The sequence below is a fragment of the Colobus angolensis genome, unplaced genomic scaffold (genome assembly GCF_000951035.1).
Source record: "Colobus angolensis palliatus isolate OR3802 unplaced genomic scaffold, Cang.pa_1.0 Scaffold120, whole genome shotgun sequence".
Lineage (NCBI taxonomy): Eukaryota > Metazoa > Chordata > Mammalia > Primates > Cercopithecidae > Colobus > Colobus angolensis.
Window position 1 is genome coordinate 3318640 of NW_012113142.1, and position 12252 is coordinate 3330891.

Consider the following 12252-nt stretch of genomic DNA (forward strand, 5'->3'; position numbering starts at 1 on the left):
TCTCTACTAAAAATACAAAAAATTAGCTGGGCATGGTGGCGCATGCCCTTAGTCCCAGCTACTCAGGAGGCCGAGACACAAGAATCACTTGAGCCCAGGAGGCGAAGGTTGCAGGGAGCTGAGATGGTACCACTGCACTCCACCCTGGGTGACAGAGTGAGACTCCATCTAAAGAAAAAAAAAAAGAAAGAAAATGGCGCCTGTGAGCTGTGTTGACTCATACTCTTTAGAAGCAGACAGTTGTGGGTGCCTGAAGAAATCAGGGTATTGAGCTCATAGAACCCTCTAGGACACTTGCCCCTTCCTGCCTCTCATGCAACCATCCCTGCCACCGGGGTCCCCGCCGGCCCCACCCTGGCCTTTCTTTCTCTATCCCAGGACAGCCAGTACCCCTGGAGTCAGAGAGTGAGCTTTGCCAAGGACATCGCGTCGGGGATGGTGAGTGAGCCGGGTGCTCCAGCTCCATTCACAATCCCACCAGGAATTTGCAAACAGAACCCACAGAGAAACTTTGAAAGAGGGCAGAGGGGGTCGATGGGAGAGTGGGAAGAATCGTCCTGACTGGCCTGATTGGGGTGGGAGCAGAGGGAGTTCCTGGGGGGCCAGAATGGGCTGGGGTCCCTCGGCACAGCTGCCCCCTGACTCCTGTGTCCCCGCCCCCAGGCCTACCTGCACTCCATGAACATTATCCACCGAGACCTCAACTCCCACAACTGCCTGGTCCGGGAGGTGAGCATCAGGGCCCCACGTGGCTGGGTGTCGGGGAGACAGCAGGAGCCCAACCACTCCCAGCCTCGGGGCCTTCCCAGAACTGGAGGCCCCTGGGTTGCCTCCATGACTTCAATTTGAGGTGGGGGTGGGGAGCAGCAGCCTGTGGGGAAGAGCCCAGCTTCAGGAGACAGACAGACCTGGGTTTGAGTCCTGTCTCTGCCACTGACTCATGGTGGACCATCAGCATCCCAGGTTTGTAGGAGGGTCTTATAAATCAGTGGAGAAAGTGACATGTAAGTTGCAAAGGACCAGGACCCTGGTCTTCATAGAGCGCAGCCCACGGCACAGTGGCCACGGGCTGCACCAGACAGCACCAGCATCTGGGGGCCACAGAGCAGGGGCATAGGAATGTGGGCCGGAGTGGTCAGGGCAGGCTTTCTGAAAGAGGAGGCTTTAGGTGGATATTTAAGCAGAGGACGGGCAGGAAAAGAGCCTAGTGTCTAAGGATTGGCAAGGGAGGGGAGCCTGGTTCTCCACCAAAAGCAGAGGAGGGAGTCACCATGCCCGTCTGGAGAGGTGGTGTATTCGCGTCCTGGGGCTGCCATCACAAAGTACTGTGAACCAGATGGCTCAAAACAACAGAAATGGGCACAGTGGCTCACACCTATAATCGCAGCATTTTGGGAGGCCAAGGCAGGTGATTGCTTGAGCTCAGGAGTTTGAGACCAGCCAGGGCAACATGGCAAAAGCCCATCTCTGCCAAAAATACCAAATAAAATAGCCGGGCATAGTGGCATAAGCCTGTGGTTCCAGCTCCTAGGGAAGCTGAGGCAGGAGAATCGCTTGAACCTGGGAGGCAGAGGTTGCAGTGAGCCGAGATCACGCCATTGCACTCTAGCCTGGGTGACAGAGCCAGACCCTGTCTCAAAAAACAAAACGAAACAAGGCCGGGCACCGTGGCTCACGCCGAGGCAGGTGGATCACTTGAAGCCAGGAGTTCCAGACCAGCCTAGCCAACATGGCAAAACCCTGTCTCTACTAAAAAATTCAAAAATTAGTGGACATGGTGGTACATGCCTGTAATCCCAGCTACTCGGGAGGCTGAGGCAAGAGAATCACTTGAACCCGGGAGGCGGAGGTTGCAGTGAGCCAAGATCACGCCACTGAATTCCAGCAACAGAGTGGGACTCCATCTCAAAAAATAAAAATAAAAAAATAAAAAATAACATAGACCTGTGTTGGCTCACACCTGTAATCCCAGCACTTTGGGAGTCCAAGGTGGGCAGATCACTTGAGCCCAGGAGTTCGAGACTAGCCCAGGCAACATGGCAAAACCCTGTCTCTACAAAAAAATAGAAAAAACGTAGCTGGCATGGTGCCAAGTACCTATAGTACCAACTACTCAGGAGGCATAGGTGGAAGGATTGCTTGAGCCTGGGAAGTTGAGGCTGCAATGAGCTGTGATCATGCCACTGCACTCCAGCCTGGGCCACGGGAGGGAAACTCTGCCTAAAAACAAAGAAACCCAAAAAGCAAAGAACACAGACCTCACCTGGTTATTGGGAATATTAAAGATAAAATTGGGCCAAGTATGGCAGCTCACTCCTGTAATCCCAGCACTTTGGGAGGCTGAGACAGGTGGATCACTTGAGGCCAGGAGTTCAAGACCAGTCTGGGCAGCATAGCAAGACCCTATCTCAATCAGTCAATCAACATAAATAAAGAATAAACCTGGTGGCATGCCATGCACAGGACCTGGGTCTCTAATCAAAATTCCTGTCTTGCTGGGGCAGTGGCTTACACCTGTAATCCCAGCACTTTGGGAGGCCACAGTGGGTGGATCACCTGAGGTCAGGAGTTCGAGACCGTCCTGGCCAACATGGTGAAACCGCTATCTTTAATAAAAATACAAAAATTAGCCAGGCATGGTGATGGGTACCTGTAATCCCAGCTACTCAGGAGGCTGAGGCAGGAAAATGGCTTGAATCTGGGAGGCAGAGGTTGCAGTGAGCCAAGATCGCAACACTGTACTCCAGCCTGGGCAACAGAGCGAGACTCCCTCTAAAAAAAAAAAAAAGAATGCCTATCTTTCCAAAAGAAAGCAGTGTCGGTACCCTCGTAGGTGGGAGGGAGCGCTTGCAGGAGGGAGCAGTGGGAGCACCGGGATGGTTTGGGGAGCACGTGGAGAAGGGGCAGAGGGTGCAGCATGTGGTGGGAAGGAGGAAGCCACACTGCCATCCTCAGGTGCTTCCAGCAGCTCCATTTGCAAAGAGCTGATGGCTTTGGGGAAGGAAGGGGTCCCCACCCTGTGCCAATACAGGGTATCAGAGGTATGTTCTGTGGTCTGTCTACGGGTTGGCTTGGGGTCCCGGCGAGGGGCAGGCCAGGCGGGTAGTACCAGGATCGGGTCCCAGTGTGACCCGGCTTCACCTTCCCAGAACAAGAACGTGGTGGTGGCCGACTTCGGGCTGGCGCGGCTCATGGTAGATGAAAAGACTCAACCCGAGGACCTGCGGAGCCTCAAGAAGCCAGACCGCAAGAAGCGCTACACCGTGGTGGGCAACCCCTACTGGATGGCACCCGAGATGATCAATGGTGAGTTGTTCAGCCCTGCCCGTCATGGCCCTCACAGGGAGCCACGGGGGGCCCAGCAGAGCTACAACCTCTGGAGCCCTGGCCCCTCCCAGCCTCCTTGGCTCTTCAGTTACCCTATGGGTCCTACATCAGCTCCCTCTTTCTCCTATAAGGCACTTAGTGGCAGCTGGGCAAGGTGGCTCACACCTGTATTCCCAGCACTTTGGGAGGCTGAGGCGAGTGGATCGCCTGAGGTCAGGAGTTCGAGACCAGCCTGGCCAACATGGTGAAGCCCCCATCTTTACTAAAAATACAAAAATTAGCCAGGCATGGTGGCGAGTGCCTGTAATCCCAGCTACTGGGGAAGCTGAGGCAGGAGAATCGCTTGAACCTAGGAGGAAGAGGTTGCAGTGAGCCGAGATCACGCCATTGCACTCCAGCCTGGGTGACAAGAGTGAAACTCCATCTCAACAACAACAACAAAATAAGTAAAAGATATTTAGTGGCTTAAATAAATGATCATACAGTTCTGGAGTCTGAAGTCCAGCGTCAGCCTCACTGGGCTGAAATCAAGGCGCCAGCAGGGTGAGCTCCTTCTGCAGGCTCCGGGGCACCTGTTTCCTTACCTTTTCTGGCTCTTGGAGGCATCCTCATTCCTCATGTTGCTGCCCCTCCTCTATTTTCAGGGCTGGCCGCAAAGCATCTTCTCTTCTCTGATCTCTGCATCCATCCCTGCATCTCCTTCCCTGGCTCTAATCTTCCTCTTTCCTTTTTTTTTTTAAAGAGACAGAGTCTTGCTCTGTTGCCCAGGCTGGAGTGCAGTGGTGCCACCATAGCTCACTGCAGCCCCGACCTTCTGGGCTCAAACTGTCATCCCACCCCAGCCTCCTGAATAGCTGGGACCACAGGCATGAAACACCACACCCAGCTAATTCTTTTTAATTTTTAATACAGACGGGTCTCACTGTGTTGCCCAGGCTTGTCTCAAACTCCTGGCTTCAGGTGATCCTCCTGCCTTGGCCTTCCAAAGTGCTGGGATTCCAGGCATAAGCCACCATGGCCGGCCCTCCATCCTTCTGATAGGGACCCTTATGATGACATTGGGCCTACCTGGAAAATCCAAGATCAGCCCTCCATCTCAAGACCCTCAACTTAATCCCATCTGCAGAGTCCGATGGAAGGTAGGACGTTTACAAGTCCCAGGGATCAGGACGCAGTCATCTTTGGGGACCGTAATTCTGCCTCCCACAGGGTCTACCATCCTCAGTCCATTTCTTTACTGTCAGTGGTCCTATATATGCCCAGAGTATAGGTTATAAAGTCCTTCTACAAGCAGGTGGCACACGAACACAGGTTCAGGGCAGGCAGACCCCAGCCATCACCTCATCATAGTTAACCTAGTTAAATTAGCCTGGCATGTGGCGTGGTGCCTAACGCCGGTGGTCCCAGCTACTCAGGAAGCCAAGGTGGGAGATTTACTTGAGCCAAGGAGGTCAAGGCTGCAGTGAGCTATGATCATACCACTGCATTCTAGCCTGGACAACAGAGCGAGACTCTGTCTCAAGAAAACAAAAAATAGGCCAGGCGCAGTGGCTCATACCTGTAATCCCAGCACTTTGGGAGGCTGAAGCAGGCAGATTGCTTGAGGCCAGGAGTTCGAGACCAGCCTGGCCAACATGGTAAAACCCCATCTCTACTAAAAATACAAAAGTTAGCCGGGTGTGGTGGTGCATGCCTGTAATCCCAGCTACTTGGGAAGCTGAGGCAGGAGAATCACTTGAACCCAGGAGCAGAGGTTACACTGGGCCAAGATTGCACCACTGCACTCTAACCTGGGTGACAGAGCAAGACTATCTCCAAAAAAAAAAAAAAAAAACAAACCTCACCTGTAATCCCAGCACTTTAGGAGGCCAAGGTGGGCAGATCACGAGGTCAAGAGATCGATACCATCCTGGCCAACATGGTAAAACCTCATCTCTACTAAAAATACAAAAACAAATTAGCTGGGCATGGTGGCACACATCTATAGTCCCAGCTACCCGGGAGGCTGAGGCAGGAGAATTGCTTGAACCCGGCAGGCAGAGGTTGCAGTGAGCCAAGATCACACCACTGTACTCCAGCCTGACAGCAGAGTGGGACTCTGTCTCAGAAACACATACACACACACACAGAGTTAACATAGCCCCCAAAGAAGACTATAAAACAGTCTTAGTGCCCAGGCACAGTGGCTCACGCTTGTAATCCCAGCACTCTGGGAGGCTGCGGCAGGCAGATCACGAGGTCAGGAGTTTGAGACCAGTCTGGCCCACACGGTGAAACCCCATCTCTACTAAAAATACAAAAATTAGCTGGGCGTGGTGGCGGGTGCCTGTAATTCCAGCTACTCAGGAGGCTGAAGCAGGAGAATTGCTTGAACCCAGGAGGCAGAGGTTGCAGTGAGCCAAGATCGTGCCATTGCACTCCAGCCTGGGTGACCAAGTAAGACTCTGTCTCAAAAAAAACAAAACAGTCTTAGTGTTTCCTATCTGTAGGGATTGGTGTGAGGATTAAAGGGTGTAAACTCATTTCCACCTAGTTGGTATTCAGTACTAATTGTTTTGGGTATTTCGTTTTTTGTTTTTGAGATGGAGTCTTGCTATGTTGCCCAGGATGGAGTACAGTGATGTGATCTCAGCTCACTGCAACCTCCGTCTCCCGGGTTCAAGTGATTCTCCTGCCTCAGTTTCCTAAGTACCTGGCATTACAGGCACCTGCCACCATGCCTGGCTAATTTTTGTGTTTTTAGTAGAGATGGCATTTCACCATGTTGGCCAGGCTGGTCTGCAACTCCTGACCTCAGGTGATCCGCCCACCACAGCCTCCCAAAGTGCTGGGATTACAGGTGTGAGCCAGCGCACCCGGCCATGTACCAATTGTTTTTAACATCATTAAGCAACTGGTATCATTCCCATTTTACAGATAAGGAAACAGGCTCAGAGAGTCCATGTCAGTTCCCTGAGGCTGCTGTAATAAATTGTTAGAAACTTGATTATTTAAAACAGCAGAAAATGGTCAGGCATGGTGGCTCACACCTGTGGTCCTAGCACTTTGGGACGCCGAGGCAGGTGGATCACTTGAGGTCAGGAGTTTGAGACCAGCCTGGCCAACATGGTGAAACACCATCTCTACTAAAAATACAGAAATTAGCCGGGCATGGTGGCAGACACCTGTAATCCCAGCTACTCGGGAAATTGAGGCAGGAGAATCACTTGAACCCGGGAGGCAGAGGTTGCAGTGAGCCACAATCGTGCCACTGTACTCTCGCTTGGGCGACAAAGCAAGACTACATCTCAGAATAAAATAAACAGCAGAAATGTATTCCCTCGTGGTTTTGGAAGCCAGAAGGTTGAAATCCAACAGGGCTGCACTCCCTCCAGGGGGATCTAGGGGAGAATGCATTCCTTGCCTCTTCCACCTTCTGGTTGTTTTGCATTCCTGGGCTTGTGGCCACATCATTCCAGTCTCTACCCCCGTCTTCACAGGGCCACCTCCTCCTCTTCTGCTGTGTCTTCTCTGTGTCTCTCTCAAGAGCGCATTTGCAGTGGCATTTGGGGCCCGTCCAGATCATCCGACATCATCTCATCTCCAGATCCTTAACTTAATCCCATCTGCAAAAGACCCTTTTTCTGATCCAGTAACATTCACAGATTCCAGAGACCTGACATGGTTGCCTTTTAGGACCAGCGCAGAGTTCATGACCTGCCCAAAGTCACGCAGCTGATCGGTGCCTAGAACTCCTTGTCCAGGCCTCTGCCCCTTGCTCCTCAGAGCTCCCAAAGACTTGCTCAGACCCGGTGGGGCTGGGGGAAAGAGCCTAAGCCTGGGTTCCCAAGGAGATTGCCGGCATCTGCCTCCTGGGCCTGGACCTCCCAACTGGGGCATCCTCCCAGCTGGCCCGGTCCCCTGCCTTTTGGCATCCCTGGCACCCCTGTGTGTTCATCTGTTGACAGTCGGTCTCTTTGTCCAGGCCGCAGCTATGATGAGAAGGTGGATGTGTTCTCCTTTGGGATCGTCCTGTGCGAGGTAGGTCCAGGGGTGTTGAGGCCTGGGCTCCTCCCCACTCACCCAGGCTGCAGGCTCAGCATCTGCAGGGGCTGCAGGCCAGGAAGGCTGCCCACAGCAAGGCATGGGCTGGCCCCTGTGAGGTACCGCAGTCAGGCTGCAGCTAGGCCCGGTGCCACCTGCCCTCAAGCCACCTGGATGGCACCCAGACACCCAGGCTGAGGGCCCCCCTGGAGTAACTGCTGGGCCTTGTGCTGGACAGATCATCGGGCGGGTGAACGCAGACCCCGACTACCTGCCCCGCACCATGGACTTTGGCCTCAACGTACGAGGCTTCCTGGACCGCTACTGCCCTGCAAACTGCCCCCCGAGCTTCTTCCCCATCACAGTGCGCTGTTGCGATCTGGACCCCGAGAAGAGGTGAGTGGGGTGGGGCCCTGGCCTGGGGGACGGCGGGGCCGATTCCTGGGAGAGCCAGACCCACCTTTCCCCACCCGCCTGTCACCCAGGCCGTCCTTCGTGAAGCTGGAACACTGGCTGGAGACCCTCCGCATGCACCTGGCCGGCCACCTGCCACTGGGCCCGCAGCTGGAGCAGCTGGACAGGGGTTTCTGGGAGACCTACCGGCGCGGCGAGAGCGGACTGCCTGCCCACCCTGAGGTCCCCGACTGAGCCAGGGCCACTCAGCCGCCCCTGTCCCCACCTCCAGGGAATCCACCCCCACCAGATTCCTCCACGGGAGGTGGCCCTCAACTGGGACAGTGGGGGCCCGGGCTTCTCCTCAGAGCCAGGTCCTGACTTGCCTTCTCCCACCCCGTGGACCGCTTCCCCTGCCTTCTCTCTGCCATGGCCCGGAGCCGGCCGAGCTGCACACACACACCATGCCCTCGCCCTGCTGTAACTTCTGTCTTGGCAGGGCTGTCCCCTCTCGCTTCTCCTTGCATGAGCTGGAGGGCGTGTGTGAGCTGTGCCCCTTTCCACACGCTGCTGCCCCAGCCACCCTGTGCACGCTCCACCTGTCTGGTCCGTAGCTCCCTGGAGGCTGGGCCAGGAGGCAGCCTCTGAACCATGCCCCATGTAACGCTTGGGTGCATGGGCGGGCGCACATCAGGGCAGAGGCCAAGTTCCCAGGTGTCTGTGTTCCCAGGAACCAAACGGGGAGTCTGGGGCCCGTTTTCCCCCCAGGGGGTGTCTAGGTAGCAACAGGTATCGAGGACTCTCCAAACCCCCAAAGCAGAGAGAGAGCTGATCCCATGGGGTGGAGGTCCCCAATGGCTGAGCAAACAGCCCCTTCTCTCGCTTTGGGTCTTTTTTTGTTTGTTTCTTTCTCAAAGCCACTTTAGTGAGAAGCAGGTACCAAGCCTCAGGGTGAAGGGGATCCCTTGAGGGAGCGTGGAGCTGTGGTGCCTGGGCCAGAGCTGATGGGGAGGAGCCGGCTCGGGCAGCGAGAGGATAGGCACAGTGGATGGGGCAGGTGTCCACCAGCAGCTCAACCCCTGCAGTCATCTCAGAGCCCCTTCCCGGGCCTCTCCCCCGAGGCTCCCTGCCCCTCCTCATGCCCCTCTGTCCTCTGCGTTTTTTCTGTGTAATCTATTTTTTAAGAAGAGTTTGTATTATTTTTTCATACGGCTGCAGCAGCAGCTGCCAGGGGCTTGGGGTTTTATTTTTGTGGCGGGCGGGGGTGGGAGGGCCATTTTGTCACTTTGCCTCAGTTGAGCATCTAGAAGTATTAAAACTGTGAAGCTTTCTCAGTGCACTTTGAACCTGGAAAACAATCCCGACAGGCCCGTGGGACCATGACTTAGGGAGGTGGGACCCACCCACCCCCATCCAGGAACCATGACGTCCAAGGAACCAAACCCAGACGCAGAACAATAAAATAAATTCCGTACTCCCCACCCAGGTCCTGCGTGGCGATGTGTGTCTGGGGCCCTGGGGAAACAGTCAAGATAAGAGGAGTTAGTCTTCCCTGATGAGAAGACAAGGATGAGTATGGTGGCTCATGCCTGTAATCCCAGCACTCCGGGAGGCTGAGACAGGACGTATCCCTTATGCCCAGGAGTTCAAGACCAGTCTAGACAACATAGTGAGATCCTGTCTCTACAAAAAATTTTTTAAAATTAGTTGGGCAGGGGCCAGGTGTGGTGGCTCATGTGTGTAATCCCAGCACTTTGGGAGGCCGAGGCAGGTGGATCAGCTGAAGTCAGGGGTTTGAGACTAGCCTGGCCAACATGGTGAAAACTCGTCTCTACTAAAAATACAAAAATTAGGCCGGGCTCGGTGGCTCACGCCTGTAATCCCAGCACTTTGGGAGGCCGAGGCGAGTGGATCACGAGGTCAGGAGTTCGAGACCAGCCTGGCTAACATGGTGAAACCCCGTCTCTACTAAACAAAGTACAAAATTTAGCTGGACGAGGTGGCGGGCGCCTGTAATCCCAGCTACTTGGGAGGCCGAGGCAGGAGAATGGCGTGAACCCAGGAGGCAGAGCTCGCAGTGAGTGGAGATCACGCCACTGTACTCCAGCCTGGGCGGCAGAGTGAGACTCCGTCTCAAAAAAATATATATATATATGTATATATATATACGCACACACATATATACACACACATATATATATATGTACAAAAATTAGCTGGGCGTGGTAGCACATGGCTGTAGTCCTAGCTACTTGGGAGGCTGAGACAGGAGAATCGCTTGAACCCAAAAGGTGGAGGTTGCAGTGAGCAGAGATGGTGCCATTGCACTCCAGCCTGGGCAACAGAGTGAGACTTTGTCTTCAAAAAAATAATAATAATAATAATTGGGCAAGCCAGACACAGTGGCTCACGCCTGTAACCCCAGCACTCTGGGAGGCCAAGGCAGGAGGATCACCTGAGGTCAGGAGTTTGAGACCAGCCTGGCCAACATAATGAAACCCCATCTCTACTAACAATACAAAACTAGCCAGGTGTGGTGGCACATGCCTGAAATCCCAGCTACTTGGGAAGCTGAGGCAGGAGAATGGCTCGAACCCAGGAGGCAGAGGTTGCAGTGAGTCAAGATCGCATCATTGCACCCCATCCTGGGCAACAAAAGTGAAACTCCATCTCAAAAAAATAATAATAATAATTAGTTGGGCATGGTAGCATGCACCTATAGTCCCAGCTACTCAGGAGGCTGAGGTGGGAGGATCCTTTGAGTCCAAGAGATCAAGGCTGCAGTGAGCCATGTTTACACCACTGCACTCCAGCCTGGGCAACAAAACAAGATCCTGTCTCAAAAAAAAAAAAAAAAAAAGGCAGGGATGGAGGGGCAGCAAGGGCCCGTCAGGGGATGTAGAGGGGAAGAGAGCACAGCTCAGTTTTAGGTGGAGCTGAGGTGGTGGCCCAGCCGGGCCAAGGGAAGATTCTTCAAAAGCTGGGTTTTGGATGGGCGCGCATATTCAGGAGGTACTGCTTTCATACTTAGTGTTTTCTTGTAAAACTAAAGAGCCCTGGCCAGGCACGGTGGTTCACGCCTGTAATCCCAACACTTTGGGAGGCCGAGGTGGACGGATCAACTGAGGTCGGGGGTTCAAGACCAGCTTGACCAAAATGGAGAAACCCCGTCTCTACTAAAAATAAAAATTAGCCAGGTGCTGTGGTGCATGCCTGTAATCCCAGCTACTCGGGAGGCTGAGGTAGGAGAATCGCTTGAACCTGGAAGGAGGAAGTTGCGGTGAGCCGAGATCACACCATTGCACTTCAGCCTGGGCAACAAGAGCGAAACTCCATCTTAAACAAAACAAAACTAAAGGGTCCTATCGAGAAGATGGACTGCAAATGATGGCTCACACCTATAATCCCAGTGCTTTAGGAGGCCGAGGTAGAAGGATCACTTGAGGCCAGGAGTTCAAGATCAGCCTGGGCAACATAGCAAGACCCTGTTTTTACCCAAAAAATAAAAAAATTATCCAGATGCTGTGGTGTGTGCCTGTAGCACCAGCTACTGAGAGGCTGAGGGAGGAGGATCGCTTGAGCCTGGGAGGTCAAGGCTGCAGTGAGCTGTGATCATACCACTGCACTCCAGCCTGAATGACACAGCAAGACTTTGTCTCAAAAATAAAAAAATTTAAAAACACACTAGGTATTGCAAATATAGGGCATTTAATTTGTTTTTTTGTTTCTGTTTTGTTGTTTTGAGACAAGTCTCACTCTGTCACCCAGGCTGGACTGCAGTGGCACAATCATGGCTCACTGCCGCCTCAACATCCCAGGGTTGAGCAATCCTCCTGCCTCAGCTTCTCAGGTACCTGAGGCTATAGATGCACGCCCCCACACCAAGTTAATTAAAAAAAAAAAAAATGTTTGAGAGGCCAGGCGCGGTGACTCACGCCTGTAATCCCAGCACTTTGGGAGGCCAAGGCAGGCAGGTCACCTGAGGTCAGGAGTTCAAGACCAGCCTGGCCAACATGGTGAAACCCCATCTCTACTAAAAATACAAAAATTAACCGCGTGTGGTAGCAGGCGCCTGTAATCCCAAGTACTCGGGAGGCTGAGGCAGGAGAATCGCTTGAACCTGGGAGGCGGAGGTTGCAGTTAGCCGAGATCACGCCATTGCACTCCAGCCTGGGTGACAAAAGTGAAACTCCACCTCAAAAGAAAAGTTTAAAGGCAAGGTCTCACTTTCTTGCCTAGACTGGCCTCAAACTCCTGGACTCAAAGAAGTCTCCTGGGCCTCCCAAACTGCTGGGATTACAGGCATGAGCCTCCATGCTCAGCCGCATTTAATTCGAGGAATTTTTTACATGGCTGTTGAAAGACAGAGGAAAGGCCAAAAGTGGATACTTAGGTAACCCAGAGATGATTGCAGGAGAGAGCTACCACCCTCGGCAGGGGTATTGAAGGGGAGAGGTGACCACAGTTACCTAATGTTGCACAGGAAATCACCTCTCAACTTGGTTGCTT

The 12252-nt window shown here is 53.5% G+C and overlaps 1 protein-coding gene across 2 annotated transcripts in view; it reads left to right on the plus strand.

The window, feature by feature from the left end:
- Positions 1-9228, plus strand: part of LIMK1 (LIM domain kinase 1) — a 37383-nt gene extending 28155 nt beyond the window's left edge. For both annotated transcript variants that reach the window (XM_011930673.1, XM_011930681.1), the window contains 6 exons: positions 379-438; positions 664-729; positions 3150-3306; positions 7292-7347; positions 7589-7746; positions 7836-9228. In XM_011930673.1, the coding sequence (XP_011786063.1) occupies positions 379-438; positions 664-729; positions 3150-3306; positions 7292-7347; positions 7589-7746; positions 7836-7998 (660 nt within the window). In that variant the 3' untranslated portion in view covers positions 7999-9228. The remainder of the gene's footprint in view (positions 1-378; positions 439-663; positions 730-3149; positions 3307-7291; positions 7348-7588; positions 7747-7835) is intronic.
- Positions 9229-12252: the final 3024 nt, after the last annotated feature.